This window comes from Castor canadensis, chromosome 13, assembly GCF_047511655.1.
Source record: "Castor canadensis chromosome 13, mCasCan1.hap1v2, whole genome shotgun sequence".
Taxonomy (NCBI): Eukaryota; Metazoa; Chordata; class Mammalia; order Rodentia; family Castoridae; genus Castor; species Castor canadensis.
Genome location: NC_133398.1, coordinates 28,752,944 through 28,777,818, shown reverse-complemented (window position 1 = coordinate 28,777,818; position 24,875 = coordinate 28,752,944). Strand labels below are relative to the sequence as shown.

The following is a 24,875-nucleotide window of genomic DNA, read 5'->3' as shown; positions in this document are numbered from 1 at the left end:
AAGCAAGAAGTATGATGAAAATAAACAACTGTAAAAGAAGAACATGTCCATTCTTATAAAAATCAACATGTCATCTTTTCAGGTTAAGGTGAAGAACTGATAAGCAAAACTGCAAATTTTATAGACAATGGCAGCTCGCTGTGGCATTTAAACACAGGAGTTGGGGGCAAGGAGAGAAGAGGAAAGCATTCGATCAATAGTGCTACTTAAAAACAGGTATCAATGTTCTAAAGGAGTAAACAAATGTTGATAATGATTTCCTCTGCAGGATGTTAGGAAATTATTTGTTCCAAGATTGTTTGGTTAGTTATTATATTGGCTTTTTGAAACAAAAAGTGACTCAAAATGCAAAAGAATGGTGGTCATAAGGTGGCATGCAGTTGATAAATGCAGTATAACAGACAGCAAACTAGGTGGCAACATATGAAGCCAGCTTCTTGCTAAAGTGTCACTCACGGGATTGGGTTTCCTTCCATACATCGGGTCCCAAAGCCAGGGTCTTTGGTGAGGGCATTCAAGAGTTCCTGGGTGCCCATGTCCTCAGGAGCATCATTGCTGTGGGTACATGAGAGAAGGCCAGCTCAGTAACTCATTCAAACCAGGAAGTGGGAGGCAGAAAAGTTCTTCCAAATAAAACACTCTATTAAGTATTACCTTGGCCCCAAGTTCTTTAAACCAAAGTGAATAAAACACAGAAACCACCTACAAGGATCTCAGATTTTGGCCATATATTTAGCATTGGGGTAACATACAGCACCCAAAGTGGAGCATGTAAAAACAGGTTTTATATATATATATATATATATATATATATATATGCAGATATGTGTACATGTACACACATACACACATTTACATACACATTTTAATTTGAAGTAAAGAAACACTAAGGATAAGTATTTCAAAGGTATTTACAAAATTATTCACTTGGCACAGACAACCAGGATTTTTCTAAGACAAGACAGGCAGATTTTACTGACAGAGTGGATAAATCGAACATATAAAAAACAATGGTCATAGTCATAAACACGTGCCATATTCTATGGGAAGTGTAAGATCAGTATCTGGAAATGGTGGCATGAATCAAATAGAACTGAACAACTCAAGAGGAAAACATGGGTCAGAGAAAAAGAGACTAATTCATACGGTTCCCCTTCTATCATTGACACACTTTCCCCAACTACAGACCTACAATCTACAAAACTGAAGAAAACTTTTGATAGATCCAGAAATTCCTTTGTCCTTTTGTTTTAAGCATAGGATGGATTATTATTGAATTGAAAGTATTCTTGTCTAAAGATGAATACTAGCTAATATCCTAAATTTAAGAGCATAGATAATAACTATACAAATTGTACTGTACAGAAAACAAAAACTTGGAACTTCTATATTTTGACAGTATATTAAGCCCTGGGACTTTATTATAAAATAAAGCACATGTTTAGAAATCCAAATATTTTATAATTTAATCACAGGTTTCAGCAAGGGCAGATTACCTAAAACACATCGTCATTTCTGACAACAGCAGTGTAAGAAGAGTAGATGAAATGCCCAACAGGGGACTTGCCTATTATTTCAAGGACAGTTCACTGTTACTGTTTGCAAGTAGTAGTAGCTTGTATAGGAGACTGAGCCACAGTAGATAAAATCCATTCTACTGTGGGATTCTTGAGTCCATTCCCTATTCCAGCATAGTAAACACCCTTGGTCTGCTTGAACCCTCTTTTCCCTTAGGGCACAGAAGACAAGCACATACCTGACAAACGTATACTGCTCATTGTACATCCATGGCTGAAGTTCCAGGCTGGGGTACTTGCCAAAGGGTGGCACGATCAGGCTGAACACCAGGGCAATACAGACAAACACAGCTGGCAGGACAATCTACAACCAGGCATTGGAGAAGGTGGACAGACAACAGAAAAAGGTAAGAGTTAAAAGTCCAAGGGATAAGACCTTGCAAATCCAGTCAACTTCCCAGACCAGCCAGCACAGGAATTCAGAGTATAGGGCCCAAAGCTGAGTTCTACCAAGGTATTCGTGGCAGTTGGGAAGCAATGGAGCCTGAAAAGTAAACCTACTCCTTCTAGGACATTACTGGAAGCTAACAGCACAAGGCCAAAGGCTACAGTCATCAAGTGGAAGCATTAAGCTGGGAACTTCAGAGTTAAACAGTGATCCTATAGTGGGATGATTCTGAATGTTGGGTGTTTGCCTTCTTTCCCCTGGAGACTGAGAAAGGCCACACTTGACCATGATGAGTGCTGCTCAGCTCAGAAAAAGGCTGAGAGAACAAGTTGGGGACCAGGAGCCAGAACACATGAATCCTGATTCAGACTCTACTACCATTATATCCTGGGACATCATGTCCCCCTCTAAAGGATGTTCTTATTTGTAATCTGAGGACTGAGAACAGATTCAGATCCCATGCACAAAAAACAACTCTACAGCAATGGCTACTATTAGAGGCAACAGCAGCCACTGTCCCTATAATCAACACAAAAACATAATTATCTAAATTCTCTAGAATCTCCTGAAACTTTCACCCATACATTCTCCAATGACTTCTAGGTACTTTAAAAGTAAACCCAAAGGTCTTTTATTACTGAGAAATTTACCCTTTAAAAACTTAGAGATACAAATGATGACCCTGGTTCTAGTACAGAAAACTATCATAATTCTCCTGGAAAACACTGTAATGAGAATTACCTCATTTAATTATTACTATCCAGCTTTTACATTATTTATGGTGTTATTATCATCACCATCCAAAAATAGACAATGAAGGATCAGGAGATTGAGTGACTTGTTTGTTGTCACGTAGCCAGTTAAGTAACAGAACTAGATTTCAAATCCAGATCTGAATGCTCCAAACTCATGTTCTTCGCATCACCCACATAGTCTATAGGGAAGACCCTCTCTTCCAGACGTTTTCTCTACATTTCTTGATTTTTGGAGCGAAATAATTTTAACCTTTCTAACTAAGCATGCAAACTCTACATGCAAGCATTAGTGTAATGGGTTTCCTGGTTTGCCAGTTATATTCTGAACTCTCTTGCTATCTTTTCTAGCCATTTGAGTTAAACATCAACTTAGACAAAAGTCATGTTTCTCATTGGTTCATGTCAAGTGCATCTCAGCATAACATCTCTCAGGTTACGAGAGTAGAATCTGCCCAACCAGTTTAATCTAGACTTTGTCCCTTTTATGCTCATCTCTAAATTAAAGTCTCTCTCACACACACGCCACTTACTAATGTCAGACCCCATTCTAAATACTTTTTTTTATCCTCTTTACAACCCTCTACTATTATTTTTCCTGTTCTGCAGATGAGGAAATTGAAGCCCAGTTGCCCATAGATGCACAAATGACAAGAAGCAGAACTGGGATAGAACTATGATAATCTAGCTCGAGTATCTGTATCTTGCCCACAATTCTGCCTCCTTTAATCAGGGAGCCTGCATTCAGCCATGGAGCCAGAGACCAGTATATCTCACCTGAGCAAAGAATCCTTTTCTACTCCGTCTGGCAATTAGCAGTCTCTTCCACAAAAGAGCCAAAAACTGTTGCTGTGTGAGTTTCCAGCCCTTCACCTGGTAGGAGCCTTTGCCATCCATCCCACTGAGCAGGTCGGTCTCTCTGGATTCTGCAAGAAATCAACACCAAAGGTCACCTATTTTTTTTAGGTATTGTGAACAAGACCACACTCCTTCTTCTGTTATCTTCAGCAACCATCTTGGAAGCTTGTATTTGAAGCCTGAAGTATGTCACAGAAGTGAAGGGTTTTCATGACAAATCTACTTCCAAGAAAAAAGGTATGACTCAATATATCCTACAGTAGCAGTCTGTGCTTTTCAGTCCTCATCTGAAGAGTACAGAAGAGGAAGGTGCCTGAGACAAGTGAAGACATGTGTTCACACATAATTGGGTGTTATTGTAAGTGATTCAGATGAATCAAGACATTATTCATTTCTTATAGATTATTCTATGAAACAGGCCATGTCTGTAGGCTGATAACATACAATGGCAATTTTTCTCCTTTTATATTTTATTAAAAAGTAGGCAAATTTCAAACAATTTGGGTACTGACAAGTATGAAGTGAGAGAAAACATAAGAGCCACACACTCATGTGACCAACGATTGGTAGAACCAGAAAGTTTTTCACTCCTAAAAAATTACATAGAAATCCTTGCCTTAAACTAATGATTCCTGAGGAGCTTTCATACCTTATCAATTTTGTTTTATTTCTTACCTCCCCTCCAATCGTCCAAAATATCTGTATCTAAGGACACAATTAACACTGAAAGCAAATTCTTCTCTCTGACTCTTTCAAAAGCATTCTTCCATGCAATTAATATTCAATCATTAAACACCTTATGTATACAAGAAACTGGGAACCATCAGAAAAGACAATAAATAAATGGGTTTGGAGGATCAAGGAGCCATCTATGTGTATTTAGTGGAGTAGTATCTCCACTAAATAAAAGAAGTGATAAGGACAGGCTCTTTCAGGTTTGACCAGACATATAACACCAGAAAAGGAAAAGTGGCTTTTCTCATTTTTTCACTTCCTTTTGGACCCTGTAGGGATCTATCATTTTCACTAAAACATATCAAAAGGAAACAGCTGAGAAGAACATAAAAGAGAAACCCACAGTCAAATAGTAGAACAAAGATCTTGCCCAAACGAACCTGGGTCTATGTCAGAGTCATTCGGATCAATAGCATCATCTTCAGTGAATGGGCGAAGACAGCTCTGCTTGTCCCCAAAGGCCCGCCTGTTTCGTCTTGCTGGCAAGGTACCATCTGAAAGCAAAAAGAAGGGATCCAACTTTTTATTGGCAACAAAACAAACTTTCCTCCACCTGTACCAATATACACACTAAAAATGAAACTACACTAGAACGCAATAAGAAAAGTACAATGGTGCCGTCGAAGGTACTATCCAAAGAATGAACAGTCCCCTCAAGAGGGTTACCTGAAGTCTCAGCGTCCACCCCACTCTCTTCAGCCACTTTGAGAAATATCTGAAAAGTAAGAGGAGATGACAGGATAAGCATTAACTTGAGAGTAGCCATCCCTACCATGAGTACGTCATTGAGTTGCCTGATATCCCTGTGAAACAAAGAAGGTGGAAGACACATTTACTAAAACTTCATCAGAGTCACTCAGGAGTGATGCTATTTTTGCCAGAAAACATTTTCTCAGAGGTGAGAGTTACCAATCCAGATATCCTTTTCAAAATAAAAGTTATGACAAAATTGGAGAAGAGGGCAGAAGGGGAGAGAGATGGCCCAAACAATGTATGCACATATGAATAAATGAATAAACAAAAAAATATTAAAAACTAAAAGTTGTGACATTAGAACAGTACAGAAGAAATCTGTTCTGAACCCACAGGGAATGAGGTAAATGGCTTCTTTTAGGTCTGTGGCTCCAAATCTTTAGGTAGGATATACTATGGTAAGTTATTCAAGACAGAATGGTCAAGAGGAAATAGATGGCCAGGCACCAGTAGTTCATGCCTGTAATCCTAGCCACTCAGGAAGTAGAGATCAGGAGGATCACAATTTGAAGCCAACCCAAGCAAACAGTTTGTGAGACCCTATCTTGAAAAATCCCACCACAAAAAAACGGGTGGTGCACTGGCTCAAGGTGTAGGCCCTGAGTTCAAAACCAAGTACCACAAAAAAAAGAAGTAAATATTATGGCAGAGATTCAAATATCAGAGGAGAATCTAAATGAGATCAATAATTTCCAAAGTAGTTTGTAGACCACTGAATGGGAAGCATGCAATAGCAATATGAACTTTAAGGCCAACCTTCAGAAATTCTGATTCAAAGGCACTAGAGCTGAGCCTTAGAATCTTCATTGTCAGTAATATCCCCAAACAGTTACCACACAAGCTATCCTGGAGACCATCAGGTGACGCAACTTTTACATCCCTTCCCGCCCTCGAGTCTGTGATGCTGTGTCTCCAAGGTAGGAATTGCTACATGGTAAAGAGAGCATGGGCTTTGCAGTCCCAAGCGAATCCCAGGTCAACATCCCTCACTATTGACTCTCATCTTCTTATGAGGATTAAATGAGATTATAATGATTAAAACAAAACAGAAAAACCATCAAGCTCAGCACTTAACCCAGTGAACTATAAATGTTGATCATTTTATTTTATGAGAGTCTAGTTGACACTTGGTGGTGACACAACCACACCAGAGAACAATCCCAATATTTCTTTCCAGCTGTTTCCCACTAGGATCCTTCCTAAATGGTTCACTGGGGCCAACATTACCCAGCTATCAACAACCTGAAAGTTCAGGGATGATGCCACATAATCCTATTTGTGGTACAGGCTGCCTATCCAGCCTCGAGATTGTTGGTGCTGCTATCTGAGCTTACTTCTTCTAGGGTAGTCTCGGAAATGCCATAACTGGAGATGCCGAGGTCTGACAGCCGGTCATCAATCTCATGGAAGAGTTCCACAAAGGCTCCCTCCTTAGCAGCTTCATATGGTAGCACATAGGTCAGCTCATGCCCAATGTCTTCCACTAGTCGGGCTTCAGAAACATGCTTCCTAATGAGGCTGGAGATAGCAGACACATCTGTAGGGGTCAGAGTACAAAGATATCCTGGTCAGCTCAGGATTCTCAGAAGCCCACTGTCCTACATGCTCCAAGCCATTCCACCTTTGACTCCAAGCCATTCCAAATCTTTGGCTGAAGAACTCCAGGGGGAGGAAGGACTGTCTCTGATTCACCTTTATATCACCAAAGCCAGACTTGCTGTAGGTACTCATGCATGAGGGATGGATACATGCAGAGATGACTTGCTGAAGTTGAAAGACTGCTGTCTATTGCATATGTCCTAGGATTCTTCAATGAATAAAGTATCCATAAATATTCTTTACCTTTCCCTAAACTTTCAAAGGAGGCTACCTACGATTTACCTCAATTGAGAGCTAATCAAACAGTTCATGGGGGCAGTCTTCCTGAAGCCAGCTGTTGGGACTAGGCAGAGATAGCCAGGGTCAATATTTCTCTTCCATATGCTACTGTTGATACTGGTCTCCCATACACACCACTGAGGAAAGCCTGCAAGGCTGTTCCTTATTCCTGGGTTCTCACCCTCCTATGCTAAGCTCAAATCCCTCCCTGCTGGCTTGGTTCTCAGCTCCTTGTCCAGTGCCCAGCCAGATCCACTCCCATAAGGAATTCCCCAAGTCCCAATCATCTCCATTCTTAGGGGCACTGCCCTGCCAGCTCCCAGACCAAGCCCCAGGCTCCCCAGCAAGCATTAGGCCAACCCGCCACCAAGCTGCAATCGCTCCCACAGCCACCCAGCCCAGCCCAGCAGCAAACCTTGAGTCAGCGCCAACAGCCTCTGCACCTCGCCTCCTCTGCCTCCATTCTGCCCAGCTGGGGGAAGCTCAGGCACCACCTGAATAAGAAACCCCAGAGTCCTTACCGATGGTCAGCGTGTCACTTTCATGGTCACTGCCCAGGCCAGCATCAGAACTGCTCTGAGAAACACTGTCCTCCTGATGGCAAAGAAGGAGGTGAGAATGGGTCAGGGACCGAGCAAGGTATAGACACCACCACCTTCGCCGGGAAGTGCTTCCAAGAAGCTCCATTGTATAAGAGCTGTTCCAAAAAAAAAGCTTTTCCTGGGACACATGCATCTGGCAGACAGGGCTTCAGAGGCCACTGTCTTACATGTGTGTGCCTTGTGGACAGCCTTGATTCCTGGGATAAGAGGTCAGGAAGCAGAGCTATCAACAGAATGGAGGCCTGCCAATAAATGCTGCAACCAGGGATTTACCTGGCTACTTGCCCAGTTTAATGTTTCCTAAGCTTTAATGTGTGTTTACTCAAGGACCTTATTAAAATGCAGATTCTAACTCAGTAGGTCTAAATTGGATCCAGGTTGCACCATGTCGAACAAGTTTCCAAGTGATCCTAAGGCTTCTGATCCTCAAACCACACTTTAGTGTGGAGGCTCTTGTTAAAAGGTAAATAATGGATCCAAGTTAAGGTTAGGAATATGAATGTATTAGATGTTGCTGGTTTCAACACACAACTAAATGTCAGGCTTATCCAATGGTAGAGAGCATATCCAATGGTAGAGAGCAAAACATATCTGGTTATTGGGTAACAGTCTCACCCGTTACTTGTTGGGTGACTTTGAATAAGCTACCAAATCCCTCCAAGTTTCACTTCCCTCATCCAGGATAATAATCATGATAATGTCTTCCCACTGTTGCTCTGCACTTTGAGATATTAAGTGTAAAAAATGCAAATGCAACAGAAAATGAACTATTATCATTATTTTCTTTTATACCCAGAGTCTGTGTGGCATGAAATTGGTGCTTAATAATATTTGATGCTTTGTAGTTTAAAAGTTAAGGTCAATAAGTTTTAAAAGTAAAGGGCAGGAATGGCAGGGCATTTTGTAGCCAAGGCTCTTACCTCTTGGCAAGTCTCTTTTCTTTGCCACAATAAAATCCTCAAAGGCCTTTCTCCATCACTTACTGTACTTCCATAGGAAAAATGAAGTGGGATGCACCAGAACTAGCACAATGGGAAGAGAGGTCTCCTGAGCTTTCCACAGAGGAGGTATGATGCCTTCCAATAGGATCACAGAGCAAGGAGATGGTGGCCACTACTTGGCAGAATGGGGCAGAAGTGGACAATCCATCCACAGTCAACAAATCCCAACTGCCCAGACCCAGCACCTGCCCAGCCCTGAGACTGCAGCTCACCTTTTTCAGGTATGATACAGTGCTGCTGCTATTTCTGCAGGAACTAAGGGAGGATTCCACATCTTTCTTCACCAAGGTCAGGTAGTAGCCTGTTCCCAGCTGGTTTTTGAGAAACAGAGAAGAACCCACACAGCACAGCTTTCCATGGGAAATGATAGCAATCCTGTCTCCCAAAATGTCTGCTTCATCCATGTGGTGTGTAGAGAGAATAATGGTGCGGCCTACGAGGTACAAACACAAGGATGTGATAGATAAGGCCTGTCAGTTGTCACTGATCATAGTGGCAGGGACTACAGAGATCATGGGGTAAGCATAAGAGAAAGACTTGGGAGTGGCTGTGCCCACTAGGATGGTGAAGCTTAGGGTGCAGCCACTGACCATTATTTATTTATTTGGGAACTGCTACATGCCAAGTGGTATGTTAGATAGTTTATAGGCATTCTCAGTCCTCTGTGAGGTAAGCGCAATTACTATACATAAGGAAACTGAGGCAAGTTAAGTGACTTTCCCAAAGTCTCATGGCCAGCTGGAGCTGGCACCAAAATCTGTACCTCTCACACCACAGCACAGTTCTAGGTAGATCAACAATTATGTCTCTGCACCTCTCTCATTCCATTCGTTTATTCACTTTTTTTTTTTGATGGGACTGGGGTTTGAACTCAGGGCTTCATGCTTGCTAAGAAAGCACTCTGCCACTTGAGTCACTCCACCAGCCCTTTTTTTGTGGTGGGTATTTTTCAGGTAGGGTCTGGTGAACTATTTGCCTGGGCTGGCTTCAAACCATGCCCCTCTCGTTTTCTACCTCCTGAATAGCTAGGATTACAGGCATGAGCCACTGGTACCTGGTATTATTCACTTTTTCAACAAGCATAAATTTAATGCAACAAGTTAGGGACAAAACAAACATAACCAGGTAACATAATCATGATACACATGTGTCATTTCTGTTCTTCTTGCAACCCCTAGATAATGAAGCAAAAGTTTTCACTGTCTTGCAAACCAAGCCTCCCACCTTCATACCATGGGCAGGCACTGAGCTCTAAGAAAAGAAATTCCATGTTTCCATTGAGAAGCAATTCTGTTGACCTAGCAAGACTAGCCATGACACTATTCACAATAGCCAAGTTATGGAAACAGCCAGGATGCCCCAGCACTGACGAATGGATTAAGAAAATGTGGTATCTATACACAATGGAATTTTATGCAGCCATGAAGAAGAACGAAATGTTATCATTCACTGGTAAATGGATGGAATTGGAGAACATCATTCTGAGTGAGGTTAGCCTGGCTCAAAAAACCAAAAATCGTATGTTCTCCCTCATATGTGGACATTAGATCAAGGGCAAACACAACAAGGGGATTGGACTATGAGCACATGATAAAAGCGAGAGCACACAAGGGAGGGGTGAGGATAGGTAAGACACCTAAAAAACTAGCTAGCATTTGTTGCCCTTAACGCAGAGAAACTAAAGCAGATACCTTAAAGCAACTGAATCCAATAGGAAAAGGGGAACAGGTACTAGAGAAAAGGTTAGATCAAAAAGAATTAACCTACAGGAACTAGAGAAAAGGTTAGATCAAAAAGAATTAACCTAGAAGGTAACACCCACACACAGGAAATCAATGTGAGTCAATGCCCTGTATAGCTATCCTTATCTCAACCAGCAAAACCCCTTGTTCCTTCCTATTATTGCTTATACTCTCTCTACAACAAAATTAGAGATAAGGGCAAAATAGTTTCTGCTGGGTATTGAGGGGGGGAGCGGGAGGGGGCGGAGTGGGTGGTAAGGGAGGGGGTGGGGGCAGGGGGGAGAAATGAACCAAGCCTTGTATGCACACATGAATAATAAAAGAAAAATGAAAAAAAAAAATAAAAAATAAAAAAAAAAAAAAAGAATTAACCTAGAAGGTAACACCCACGCACAGGAAATCAATGTGAGTCAATGCCCTGTATAGCTATCCTTATCTCAACCAGCAAAACCCCTTGTTCCTTCCTATTATTGCTTATACTCTCTCTACAACAAAATTAGAAATAAGGGCAAAATAGTTTCTGCTGGGTATTGAGGGGGGAGGAGAGGGAGGGGACGGAGTGGGTGGTAAGGGAGGGGGTGGGGGCAGGGGGGAGAAATGAACCAAGCCTTGTATGCACATATGAATAATAAAAGAAAAATGAAAAAAATAAAAAGACTAGCCATGAGAATCTACTATACTTCTGTCTCTCAGCCCAAGACTCAGAATAAGTAACCTACCTTGTCGGTATTTCAGCAGCAGTTCCCATATTCCCCTGCGGGAGTAAGGGTCCACACCAGCTGTGGGTTCATCCAGAATAACAACCTTGGATCCCCCCACAAAGGCCAAAGCCACAGACAGCTTTCTCTGCATCCCACCTACAAGAACACACAGAGAGACATGCTCCAGGACCAACCCTAGATGGTGAATGAAGGCAGAGTTGGTCAGAGATGAAGACAGGCATCCACCTGGGGACAAAGCCAGAAGCAAGTTTCTGTCACCCACCCATGCAGTCTGGGACCCTGGGTAGCTTTTCTTCTGTGCATGTGTGGTTGGAGGAGGAGGGCAAGGAAGATGGGGAAGGTACCCAAGGCTTCACCTGACAGCTGACTTGTTTTGCTTTTCAACTTGCTGGGTGGCAAACCAACATCCAGGGCCATCTGCTCCATCTCTGCTTTCACATGCTTCTCTGACAGCCCCTTGAGGCGGGCATAGAACCAGATGTGCTCTTCCACAGTCAACCTGGGGACAGACAGTCAGTCAGCTCAGGACCTTGCAGGATGCATCACAATACACTATCTCTGGACCCAGAAAAGAAGAGAACGGGCACATTTTCTTCTCCCTCACCCCACTCCTGCCTTAAAAAATTTTTTTTTATCTATTTCTAAACAAGAACTAGAAGGAAGGATTCAAAGCAGAACAGTGATCAACAACACAAGCTACTCAGGACACCAAAGCTAAAATGTAACAGAACATTTCCAACCTATTCCCAGCAGGCCTGGTCACCAGGCATCAGACAGTTGCCAACTTTAAATTCCAGGTCCTCAAAGGGGCTCACCCTATAATCACACCAACCAAGTCAACTCATCATTAGCTTGGAGTATCCCTTCTTAACTCCAAAGGATCTCAGGCTCTGAGAGAAGCGAGGCTCCTGGGGAGCCCAGAAGCCCATACTTCTCACTTTAGATGAGAGGAAATTGAGGCCCACAAGGGGAAAGGCTTTGTCCAAGGTCACAGAGCTCAGGTCTTCCTCTGTTCCATCACGAGGCCTCCTTAGAGACCATACTTACTGATGGACAACCTGAGTGAGAGCAAACGCCTTGAGCAAACCATAGAAACATTGTACCAATCACTCTTAGGCACTGCCAGGTCTGGAAGGTACTGTACCCAGGTACAGGCCTTGAGGAGAAGTGCAGTAGGGGAGAGGATGGGCTAAAAGACTCTTCAGAATGACAATAAGGGAGATCCCTGTTTTCTGAGCCCCGGCAGCCAACTGAACTAATGTAGCTTTCCCACCCAACAATTCACCTCCCCTCTTCCCAAAAATCAAAGAACAACTAGGTCTCAATGTGTCCAGGGATATAAGACTTGTCATACCCAAAAAAGATAAAACATCCAAGTCCCACTCCCTCCATGTCTTCTACATCCACAAAGGGAATGCTCTTCTCACTGTGCTACTGATACTCACATGTCAAACAGCACATTATGCTGGGGACAGACCCCCAGGTTCTGCCTGATGCTGCTCATCTCAGAACGAATGTCCTTCCCCAGGATGTAGGCAGTGCCAGAGGTAGGAGGGAACAACCCAGTCAAGATTGACCTGAGAACAACATTAACAAGTGTGAGAGTCGGGGATAACCTACTCTCACCACTAGACACTGCAGAGGGCAGGAAGAGCAAAAGACATCAACTCCTCACCCTATTTCCTTCTAATGGACCTTAGCAGATCCCCACAAGCACTTTTGCCTTAGTGAATAGCTACGATTGGGCCTATGTGTTTGAAATGAAAAATTTAAAATGAGTATTTGAAAAATGAAATCTCCAATTTGCAGTGGACTTTGTACTTTAAAATATGTTTTGTATGTCTAATATCATGTCCATAAAATGAACAAACAAGAACATATTTTAAAAGACAAAAATATGGCAGGAGGTTAGGATTTTTTTAGTATCTTTTAAAAATGTTCGGCAATGTTCATGATGTATTAATTTTATGTTGAAAAACAAGAAAAGAGTATCTATTCCAAAGATCTACCCTTTGGAATGGCTGAAAGCCACACTGAAAGCCACTGAGGCTAATATTGTATGGCCCCTGGTCCCTTCTGAAGCTGCCAGGTTAAGATTCTCATAGGCCCCAGGGAAGACAATGGGATCCCACTGCCAGTGCTTCTCACTTCTGCTCGGAGACAAGGATTGCTATCTCCCTTCAACATATCTTTTGTTCCAGATTCATGCTTCATATTCCTGACCAAACCAGCTCTAAAAGGGACCCTTTTTCAGAGCTGTTATGGCCTTGGGTTCCAAGAACATTGAACAATTCTGAGAATAATAGGGATAAAGGTCATCAAAAGGCCCTGGCCTGCTTTAGGATAAAGAAAAAATATCTAACAAAAAGCAGAATTTGGAAAGCATGCTCACAATGAGATAACATGTTTCCTCTCTTCACCTCCTCAAGGTCTCCACCCTTCCCCCAGAATGTTCCTGTGGGAGGTTCTATTTGGGCCACACCCTCTTCTTACATAGTGGTTGTCTTTCCTGCTCCATTATGGCCCAGGAAGGAGGTGATCTGGCCCTCATAAAAATTCAGTGCTAGGCCATCAACAGCCACCTTCATGCCATCTCGGTAAACCTTCACCAGGTTCTGAATGGATACACCCAGTTTCAGGTGGGTGGGTTCCTCCTCCATGCAGACTGTGAGAAAAGAAAAGAGACTGTTAGGAACTCGCAGAAAATTCTGATGATTGGAATGTAAAGACAAAGGGGGCTAAGCTCAGACTTATAAAAATGTCTTCTGTCCATGGACACTCTGGTTTTATGGGCAAGCAAGAGGCTATAAATATTTACTAAGGGGTTATTTGGGCATTGGTGTCAGTGGTAGGAATTAAATGATAAGGGAACATTTACAGTCTATGGAGAGAGATTTAACAAGCAACTAAAATATAGGATGCTAACAGCTGATTTTTTTTGTTTTTTTGATGATACTGGGGTTTGAACTCAGGGTTTTGAATTTGCTAAGCAGGTGCTCTACCACTTGAACCATACCTCCTGCCACTGACACCTGTCTTTAAAACACATAAGAAATGCCATGGAAGCATGGTACATCTATACCATGGAATATTACCTAATAAGGAAAATGAATGAACTGTTGATACACATTGCAACTTGAAAAGATTTCTAGAGAATTAGGTTGAGTGAAAAAAGTCAGTATCGAAAAGCTATCCACTATGTGGTTCCATTTCCATAACATTCCAAAAATAACAAAATTATAAAAATGGGAACAGATGAGTGATTAACAGGTGTCAGAGAATGGAGCGGAAAGGAGGTGGGCAAGACTAGCAGAAACATAAGGAAGCTTCGTGATGATGGAACAGGTCTGCATCTTCCCTGAGCTGTTGATTGCATGAATTTACACACATGGGAAAAACCACATAATGAAATAAGTACATGTAAAAACCGGAGGAATCAGAAGTCTATGAATTGCACCAATGTCAGTTTCATGGTTTTGAAACCATACTGTAGTTACATATGATGATACCACTGGAGGGTGGGGAGAGCAGAAATAAATGAAAGGAACGAATAAACCCCTCACACAATTGCTTAGCAACTTCTTGTGAGCCTATGACTATTTTAAAATGAAAGTATTTTGTGTTCATTTTGTATTGTTTTTGCTCAGGGAAAGGAGTAACTGACATTCTGAGAATCTAGGAGGAGGGGTTACTGAAGCAGGCACTGAAAAGTGAGGAGGAATTGAGAAGGAGATGAGCAGGAGGAAAGGCTCTCCCATGGAGGAGATGTGAAAGAACAAGACATGTTTCAGCACCCATGAGCAGTTCTGGTTGTCTGAAACAGGAGCTGGATGCAGAGAAGCTGTCAGAAGGAAGAATAGAAACAGTAGAGGAAGCAACAGAACAGTGGGCAAGGGTGCCATGCTAAGAAGCATTGTACTTTTATCCCTAGTGGTTAAAGGCACAGAAGAGATCAAAAAGAAGGACCTACTAACTACTTAGGAAGGAAGTACATTGGACAAGAAGACTTGAATAGAGTCTTCTTGAATAGAGAACGTGGAAAGTGGAATCTTTACGTGGAAAGTGGAATCTTTACTGAACTGTGGGCATCTCTACCTGCAATCAGGAACCAGAAGATATTTGGGGCTCTGGATAAGGAAGGGTATGCTCAGGCTGAAATCTACAGCATCCACTTGGTGCCAGCCTACACCAGCTCTTACACAGATAACTATGACAGGCAGATAGCAAGGCTAGGACTCCACAAAATCATGGTTACCTTTTGTTCTTCCCACTAGCTGTTTTAGGTCAGCATGATAGCACAAGAGGGAGGAGGTAAAGGTACAGTAATCAAAGACACTTTCTTATAGGACAAGGAAGCAAAGATATGTTCCTAAGGACCCAGCACTGGACATGAGAGAATTTGGACTGGGTGCACTGCATCTCATGTCTCTGCCCCTAGAATAGCTTTAGAATCTTTTCAAGTACAGCAGCCATTCGTCCCCTGTCCCCAACATAGGAGGAACAGCTGTTCTAGGTTTATGTGTGAGGGCAAGTCAGCAGAACTTACTTTCTGATAGTCCCTTCTGGCTGGAACCAGGGTGGCTCTTCTGATCAAGTTCCTCACCAAACCAATAGGACTTGGTGCAAGGAAAATACCAGGGCCTGGGAATTCCATACTGACCTGAAAGCATAGCACATGTGTGACCCCAGTATTCCTGAAGTTTCCCAACGAGACCTACTGCCTCCTTGACACACACTTTAAAGAAATAACAGACTAAAATGGAGGTGGGGAAGAGGGAGCTAACCTTTGCTAAAACCTACTATTTATGTCATACATTCTGCACCTCTCTGAGGCCTCTCAACCACCTCAGGACACAGGTACCAATCTCATTTTATAGATTAGCAAAATGAGGGCTAAGCATCCTACACAAGGTCACTCAATCAGTAAATTAAGGACTTGAATTTGAATCTAGATCCATATGATGCAACACTGCATATTCAACAAAGGAGGTATAATAAACATCTCATATACACCATCTCAGAGAACTAGAAGGCAAGCCAAATTGAGTTAAAATTCACTGTCACAGCCATTGATCTTTTATGAAAATTTATCCCAAGGCAGGTTAGTCTTGAATTTGGTCAAGAAGATTTATTAAGAAAAGTATCAAAATGAGTTTTTATTAAAGATTAATTTTATTTAAATCACAGGCAAGGGCTTTCATTGTATTATTCAAAACCTGTAATCAGAAAACAGTGCTTCCCCCAGGAAGTACAAATTTGAGTCAGAATTGGGAGGAATCCTCTGGATTATTGACCAAACAACTGTCAAGTTGCTCTCATAGTGCCTTTCACATTCTGAAAGGCTATTCCTACTCTGTATGAGGGATGGAAATGTTCAAGTCAGGGATCTATGGGAAGAGGAGACACCTACTCCTAAGTCTTGTCCAGTTCAGAAAATAATACTTAAGCAAAATACCATATTGGACACAGCTGGGTTTTCTTTACCCAACTATATGCACCTCCAAGCTGCAACACTTAATAGTCGTGACCTCAGGCACATTGCTTAACTTCTGCTAGACACAGTTCTTTCATTTGAAAATTTCTGGTTCTAATAGTAAAGACTTCAGAACATTCTTTTCAGGATTAAACAAATCAAAGTATATAAAACAGTTTGCACTGGCACTCAGGGCTCAAGAAATGAATGCCATAACAATAGTAACACATCAGCTGCCTTTCCTTGGACTATCTGTCTGCCATGGGCCTGAAGTCCAAGCTACTTTCCAGGGAGCCTCCATGCCCTGCAGAAATTCCAGAAAGAAATGAAGGATCTGCAGCCAGAAATCATCTTTCCCCACCACTTAGCCAAAGTCGTACCTGGAAAGACAGCCTCGATGTACCATGTCATCACACCATAGAGGAAGGTGTCAAACAGCATCATGGAGACGGCAGTGGTGAGATTGAAGCCATCTTCCTCCACAGGGCTCTCAAAGAGGTTGTCCCACTGCACCCCAATACCTTGCTCCTCAAAAAGAGCAAAGTACTCACAGCCAAATCCAAAAGCCACAGGAGAGAGCAGGCTCTGAGAGAAAGAGGCAAAAGTTATTATCTACTTCCTTGATTCTCTCATTTTCCTACCACTTCTAATGTAAATTCCACCTGGTGAAATTTGAATTTGTAAAATAGATCAATTACATAGGATATGTAAGTATTCATCTACAGAGTCCTTTTAAGGGCTCCCTTGCAGCATATAAAACAATTTCATTTATAACCACTCATACGCACACACATTTCAGAAAAGCATGCATGAGAGCATGTAAAACTTGCAGAATTATGCTTTTAGAGTTGTCCCAAGGTTCAGCAATCCTGTCCCTACCACTGCCCCCCATACTGACATTCATTAAGGTCTTTTCATGCTCCCTGCTCAGCCAGTGAATATTCAGGATCACAGGAGTATATTTTGGACTGCTTATGTCTAGGGGACCCAGACTGAGGGACCTAAAGAGTTAGCATCTCATAAGTGACCCAGGGGAAAGCTGACAAATTGCTCTCAAACCCTCAAAAGTCACTGCTACTTTGCAAAAGGAAAGGATATGTCCAGTCAGAGATTATTGGGAAAATAAGTCTGCTCCTCAGACTTGTTAAATTCAGAAAATATTACTTTAGGGCTGGGGGGAATGGCTCAAGTGGTAGAGTACATTCCTAGCAAGCATGAGGCCCTGAGTTCAAGTTCCAGTACTGCCAAAAAAAAAAAGGAAAACACCATACTGGACACAAGAGTTAAGAATGAGCCATCTCTAATCTCAAGAGCTTTCAGTTATGTCTGTGGCTATGACTTTGTAGAGAGCTTAACATGGCCAAAAGAACTGGGAGATAATGTGTGGAAATGGGATTTATAGTCTAAAGGCATTCGCCAGTGCCATTTATCCCACCAGGTTCAAGGAAAAGTTTATTCCATTCCCTGTAACCAGCACTCATCAAGAGTGTTAAAGATAAATTTAAAATGACACAATCCTGCCTTCAAAGACCACAGAGTCTAGGAATGAGGACCAAATCTCATTAGAAGAAGACTCTCAACTTCTGTTCTCAACTTGCTGCTTCTATTTACGGACTGCAGAGGGTAGGTCAGACACCTAGGGTAGCTGTGACAGCAACTGCTGCAGAAGAGCCAGAGTTACTCACCGCAAAGATCTTAACTGTGAACCCCACATAGTCCTGCCAGGCCACGCACAGGACATAAGGCAGGTAGAGCGTGAAGTAGATGATGCCCCCACAGGCTGCTGCCAGGTTGGCCCGAGAGAAGAGTGTGCTTATCAGGAAGCACTGCAGGATGGTCACCGTAGCAAACACAGACAAGAAGACAAACACCACACTGGGATCACTGTAAGGCAGCAGGTTTCCTAACTGGGAAGGAAGAGGCCCATTAAAAGTGCTGCTTCAACAAGCACAAGTGTTCACTTGTATGTTCTATGGAAAAGAGTTTATTCATACTCAGAGATGATGCAGAGAACTAATGCTCAGTTTTCTGATGAGGAAACTGAGGCCAAGAGAAATGACTAACTCAAGACAACACAGAAAAATCATGGCAGAAATAGGAACAGAACATAGCCCAGGGCTTTCTATTACACCTCAATGGACAATTTTGCTCTCTGTTTCTCAGATAGGTAATAGTAATGGGTATCTCCTTTTATAAGACTATGACACTTGCCACCCAGAAAGAGTTGTGTGAGATGATGTCCCACATGACTTTTCTCTCCAAAAGTCAAGGAGAATGGTAACCTAAACTTTCTCCTTGATAACCATGACTTGTTCATCCTCACAATCAACTAAACTCTTCTGAATATTCCAAGATCATCATTTCAAGCCACTGTACATTTATCAGCAGCACCACCCCCAGTATAGAGCGGTCCCCAAGCAGCTTTCACACACCAACCAGAGGACCACTGCCCTTGCCACATGGCTAAGCCCTTTGCAGTTAGACACCAGAAGATGAGGGAGGGGGTTGTTTTTAGAAACAATCGCATTTATATCTTGGTTCTCTCATCCTGTGGTGTAACTTACTGAAGATTTGACCTTCCTCAGCTTCTTTTCCTTGAACATGAAATAGGTTATTTAGTGAGGATATAAGGCAGCCCATAAGATGTGCTTTAAACAGTGGTTGGCATAAGTAAATGCTCATTTGTAACAGATGGTAGCTAGTGTTAAAGTGAATGTTAGCCCCTATCCCTTTGCACTCTCCCTGTCTTTGAAAACATTTATTTATTTATTTATTTATTTATTTCATGCCTATAATCTCAGCAAGGAGGCAGAGGTAGTAGGATCACAGTCAAAGGCCAGTCTGGGCAAAAGTACATGACCCTATCTGAAAAACAAACTAAAATTTAAAAAGCTGGAGGTATGGCTCAAATGGTAGAGTGCTTATGTAGCAAGCACAAGGCCCTGACTTCAATCCCTAATACCACCACAAAAAAACCAAAAATTCAGAAAACATTTATTTTTACATGATGTGTCTATATATGAAATAATTATTGAGAAGTATATTAAACATATGGGTCAAAGAGAACTGCACTGCCCAGAAACTGTTTTAAGGGAACACTTATCTAGCTGTCAGCAGACAGCCTCTGATACCAACATCTCTGGGTTTTTTACAGCTACAGAGCTGCCTGGCCCTGGAGCATACCCTTCTCAGGGGGCCTCACATCCAATGATCGATTGAACAGTATAGGGTAGGGAGATGTCAGGGACGAAGGCCACAGGGCAGCATAAAGTGCTGGACCTTTCAGCTCAGTGATAACCTCCAGAGTGCCCTGCATCAACTCCTCCCACTGCCCAATCCACATCCTCCACAGGTGTGGATGCTAATAAATACCCACATGCCAAGCTCTGTCAAAGACTCTGCTTCCACGCAATCTAACCTACGACAGCATATGTCCTTCTGATGATCATTTTTAGAAACTTGCAAAGAATCACCACCCAAAAGATCTAAGGATACAGACAGCTGCACTGTCAAGCAAACAGAGTGGCACTGTTAAATGAGTGCTTATCTGGAAAGCATGAGCCCTGGGTTCTAGTCCTGCTTAGCTATTAACTAACTGGGTTGACCCTGGGCAAGTCACTGCCTCTCTCTGGGCCTCGCTTTTCCCAACTCTGAAATGAGGAAGTTACAGATGACATGTAAGTCCTCTTCACTCTCAGAATCCCAGCTTTTCTTCTCTTCATTTAGCTTATACTGGGCTGTTAGTAGTTGCCTAGCAGAAGAGAGAAAGAAGGGTTGCGTTACCTTCAAGATGACCACCAGCAGGCCAGCACTCACAAGCAGAGGGATGAGGCTACTGATGAACCAGCTAAACCAGAGGATTCCATTGTCCAGGCCCATGATCCTCATGGTCTCCTTCAGCCGTGCCTCCTTCTCATACACAATACCCTTGATGATCACAGCCACAGAGTAAATCCAGGCCAGGGTCATAAAAAGGGGCATTGAGCGGCTCATCACCCGTAGGAAGCTGAAGACACCAGGGAAGGGCAGAGGAAGAATGAGACATGCATAAGCCAGGATCATAGGCCAAAGCCTCTGAGTCTCCATGCTAGAGGAATTGCCACATTTGGGCCACTAAGGGCAGGCCCTCTGGACTCCAAAATACACAGGTTACCAAATGCTTCATAATACTTTGATAAAAGATTTTTAAAAAACTAAGCTGACAAAGTATTGCCAAACAAAATGTCTTTGGGGCCTTGCTTTAGTAACTAGATGACATCTAGCTACATGTGGGTTACTTTAAAGTACTAAAACCCAAAGCTAAAAAAAAACATGTAACTCAATCTCTCACAAAAGCTCCTATCTCCTAAGTCATTTAAATATTGACTTGCTTAGTTAAACTCTGATCACAGTGCAGAAATACATTTCAGGAAGCTCTTACCAGTAGTATTTCATATTCTAAACTAGAACAGGAAATGCAGTGATACAAAGTAAAAAGGACACAGATTTTGAACCCTGAAAGTTGAGGTTCAAGTCCCAGTTTTGCCACTATGTGTTTACTTACTACATAACAATAGGCAAAGGCTCTGAATGCCTCTGAGCTCCAGTGCCCTCATCTCAGCACATCCTTTCCAGAGTAAGCCTTGGCTTAGGGGTCTTTGGAAGTGTTTCTTTGGAAAATTCTGGGCAATCATTTTGAAGGTAAAAAACAGATGCAGATACTTTAAAGTTACAGAGGCCAATAGGAGAAGGGGACCAGGAACTAGAGAAAAGGTTACTTTGAGAAGAATTAATTTAGAAGGTAACACACATGTACAGGAAAGCAATGCAAGTCAACTCCCTGTATAGCTATCCTTATCTCAACTAGCAAAAACCCTTGTTCCTTCCTATTACTGCTTATACTCTCTCTTCAACAAAATTAGAGATAAGGGCAAAATAGTTTCTGCCTGCTAGCGAGGAGGTGGGGGGGGTGGGAGGGGCAGGGGAGGTAAGGAAGGGGGAAGGAGGGGCAGGGGAGATAAGGAAGGGGGTGGGGGAAGGGGGGAGAAATGACCCAAACATTGTATGCACATATGAATAAAATAAATAAATAAATAAATAACAGAATTGGTGGCCTAAAAAGTTGTATACACACACACACACACACACACACACACACACACACACAAAGAAAAACAGAATTTTCAGAATTTGGAAGAGACATCACATATTTGAGATTCTTGCAATAACTATACCTTTACTCATTCTCCCTCACAAGAAATCATTAGCTCCAAATGCACAGTTCCCACAAGAACTTGACAGTTTAGTGACTTAGCCTTATAAAAGACTATAAAAAGTCTAAGATAAGGAGGTTTTGTTCAGTTTCATTTGCACTACTTCAACAATCACTTCAGAGAGGAAATGAACAAATTTACAAGTCTACATTGATGTTTCTGAGTTTGGGAGTATGTGCATATATGAACTTATATGCGTTTGTCATGGTATATTTCAAGCTGGCAGATTGGGCAAATTTAAAAGGGGTAGCATGTAAAAAATAAAACAGGCAGTAACAAAGAATAAAAAAGGAGGGAGAATTACTAGTGGGTGCACATGTGTGTCTGTCTGCAATGTGGACAATACTGTTGATCACCAGCAGTTGGCATGTATTTTCAGATCATTCACACACACACACACAATCTCCACCTGGAACACGGTTAACCAGTTAACGAATAAAGATGGTGGCTCGCTGGAAACTTACATGTCATCCACATAACAGGGGTAGGGCATCTGTTGTACGTAGACACCAGTTTTCTTCTCAGTGCCAGTCAACACCCTGATGATTGCCTGCTCCACGACATCCTGCAAGTAGGTGAAGCCCCCCCAGACGTACCGCATATCTTCAAAGGGGTCAGCGCGAGGACCAGGGTCCCAGTACCTAAAACCAAACCATAGGTGATTGAATATCCCTTAGAACCTTAGATTAGATAATAAAAATATCCAATGATCCACAACCTCACTATCCTTACCTAGCTACTCTTTTTATTTTTGTATCTTACTTTCTGGTCTCAATTGACATGTATACATAATTTTAATAGAAATTATCATATTGAACATACTTCTTGTTAATTCAGGTTTTTCTCCCCTTCTCCATTGGCTAAATAACATTGCATCAAGTGGACCCAATATTTACTCAAGTATCTCTTTTTTATTGGTTGTATCCCCTTTTTCCTAAAAATGAGTAAGACGAAGCCTAAGACCTTTGAAATAATAGCCTTCATGATGGAAAATGCCACTTTTACCAAAATTATGACCAATGATTTTGGTTGAATTTTCTACCAAATTATTAATCAAAATAAAGTATCTCCAGTCATAAAAGCTGCTCTTGACTTGCCCAAGTCTGGGTTGGTGTCATGGGATTCAACTTACGCATCCTTGATTTTATTTGTCCTCTCCACATTGTCAATGTCCATTCGGATCTTATACTTGACATGCCGGGGCAACTCAATGCTGCCTGGAGTGATTCCCGTGAACACAATACCAGCCCAGAACTTCCTCTCATCCAGCAGCTCCATGGACTTGTTGATGAGCCGGACTTCTGTTGGTATGGGCTCCAGCTTGTTCAGGTTGACACACTGACAGAGAACAGCCATTGTGAGAACACTGCTGGCTAGGAAGGCAAGCAATGGCCAAAATACAGACCACCCTGAAAGGCAAGAACTGCCTGACAGAATTTTTTAACCTTCACTGTCTAATCTTCTCTAAAGTGGTTGTTTAGTCTTCAACCAAGAACAGATCAATTTTAACTGAAATGTAAGAGAAATACTGAAAGTATCTAGACATAAGTTACTTGTATTGATTTTTGTAGAAGAAAAGAGATGGAAACAATGATTATATCTTATTTTCTTCTCTGTTTTCTTAGCAATGTTGAGTCATAGCAACTAACCAATTAAATAATCAAACCAAAAAAATCTTTTATTTATCTCTACTAAGTGCCATCATTTTTAGGATTAAATTTTTTTTTCTTTTTAATCAGGGGAGAGTGCAAACACAGTCCCCCACTACCACAAATTACGCAAAGGATTAAATTTTTAAATTTTTATATAAATTAGTTTTCACAAATAATGCCTTTTTAAGAGAACTCTTTGTTGTCAACAGGCATTGGGATACTAAAACACATGAAAACTTAGAAGACAATGGATAGAAACACTCAAATCAATACATAATAAAGCTACAGTTGAGTTTATTTGCTCCTGCAACCATCCAACCAACATTTATTGAGTGCCTTTTGCATACCAAAGGCACTACCATAAAGGATACTGCCATAGATGACACTGCACAGTAACTCTAAGATTTCCTTCTACCTCTAACCTTACTGTAATAGCTCAAAGAAAAATCCCTAAGCCTTTCCTAAATGACACACACACAATAGATCCTCACCTCCATAAATCGAGATATTGTCTGGATTGCCTGGTTGGTCTCATTGAAAGCTTCTCTCCAGGTGTACACAGAGCCATTAGTGGACTGGACATCCTCTGGGTACTTGGCCAGAAATGCCATGATGTCTTGGGCTGTCCAATCTAAGCCATCCAATTGCTGTTCCCAAAAGCGGTCATTGCTTCTGCTATTCAGTAGTGTCTGCAATTTGAGTGAGAATGCACAAGCAGTGAATATCTTGATGAGCACTATGTTATGTACCAAACCCTTCATGTACTTTGCTGGTTTTGTGTATTTTCACAGAAATTTGTGTAGTACATTAACAGTGTCCCCATTTTACAAGTCTGAGATTGAAAAAGCATGAATGAGTTTAAGGAAGGGTGGCCCATAATGCTAATGGGTATGGGGCTGAGACTTAAAGTTAGACCAATCTGAAGACACAGACCACATGCTTTCCATCATAGCAAAGAGCTCAGCTTAGCAGTATTAACTCTAACAATGATAACAATTCTATGTTGAGTGATCAACATGCTTTACATCTGACATGACTTCATGAGGTGGGCAGCTTTAATATTCCTCATTTCATACAAAAGAAAACAGGTTCAAACCCAATAACCAATCTGAGGTTAAGTCCCTAATACAAGGATACACAGCTGATAAGTGGCAAAGCCAGAATGTGAAACATAAGCCATTTGATTCTAGTGCACCCAATGCTTTGTATCACTTTCCTCTTTTGAGATCCAGACTGATCTCAAAAGATTTATCCCAAATAAAAACCCTATCACTAGACTGAGCCCTCTTTGAATGCTTAATTTAGAGATATGATGTTGCTGGTTAGACCAGGTAAAAGACAATCTTTTCCAACATTATAATGCAATGGAGGCCTACTTTCCATTTCTTTTTCCCTCACTAGTTAAAGGAAAAGGATAAACCAACTTGGTGCTCAACCAGCAGCTCCAAAGGGGCTGAAGCAGAGGCCTGCATAGATGTGCTGCCAGGAAA

General features: G+C 41.8%; 1 protein-coding gene across 2 annotated transcripts in view; it reads right to left on the bottom strand.

The window, feature by feature from the left end:
• Positions 1–24,875, bottom strand: part of Abca1 (ATP binding cassette subfamily A member 1) — a 127,116-nt gene that overhangs the window by 24,450 nt on the left and 77,791 nt on the right. Inside the window, exons 12-30 of one of the 2 annotated variants that reach the window (XM_074051340.1) lie at positions 23,877–24,074; positions 22,866–23,071; positions 22,198–22,374; positions 20,265–20,487; positions 18,167–18,388; positions 16,862–17,066; positions 15,555–15,668; positions 13,502–13,673; positions 12,454–12,585; positions 11,365–11,507; positions 11,006–11,143; positions 8,757–8,977; positions 7,357–7,435; positions 6,398–6,600; positions 4,977–5,025; positions 4,691–4,804; positions 3,495–3,643; positions 1,757–1,881; positions 457–555 (exon numbers count right to left, since the gene is read on the bottom strand). In XM_074051340.1, coding sequence (XP_073907441.1) covers positions 457–555; positions 1,757–1,881; positions 3,495–3,643; positions 4,691–4,804; positions 4,977–5,025; positions 6,398–6,600; positions 7,357–7,435; positions 8,757–8,977; positions 11,006–11,143; positions 11,365–11,507; positions 12,454–12,585; positions 13,502–13,673; positions 15,555–15,668; positions 16,862–17,066; positions 18,167–18,388; positions 20,265–20,487; positions 22,198–22,374; positions 22,866–23,071; positions 23,877–24,074 — 2,969 coding nt within the window. Of the gene's footprint in view, positions 1–456; positions 556–1,756; positions 1,882–3,494; positions 3,644–4,690; positions 4,805–4,976; positions 5,026–6,397; positions 6,601–7,356; positions 7,436–7,462; positions 7,536–8,756; positions 8,978–11,005; positions 11,144–11,364; positions 11,508–12,453; positions 12,586–13,501; positions 13,674–15,554; positions 15,669–16,861; positions 17,067–18,166; positions 18,389–20,264; positions 20,488–22,197; positions 22,375–22,865; positions 23,072–23,876; positions 24,075–24,875 lie in introns of both variants that reach the window. The other variant, XM_020172047.2, reaches the window with a different exon arrangement.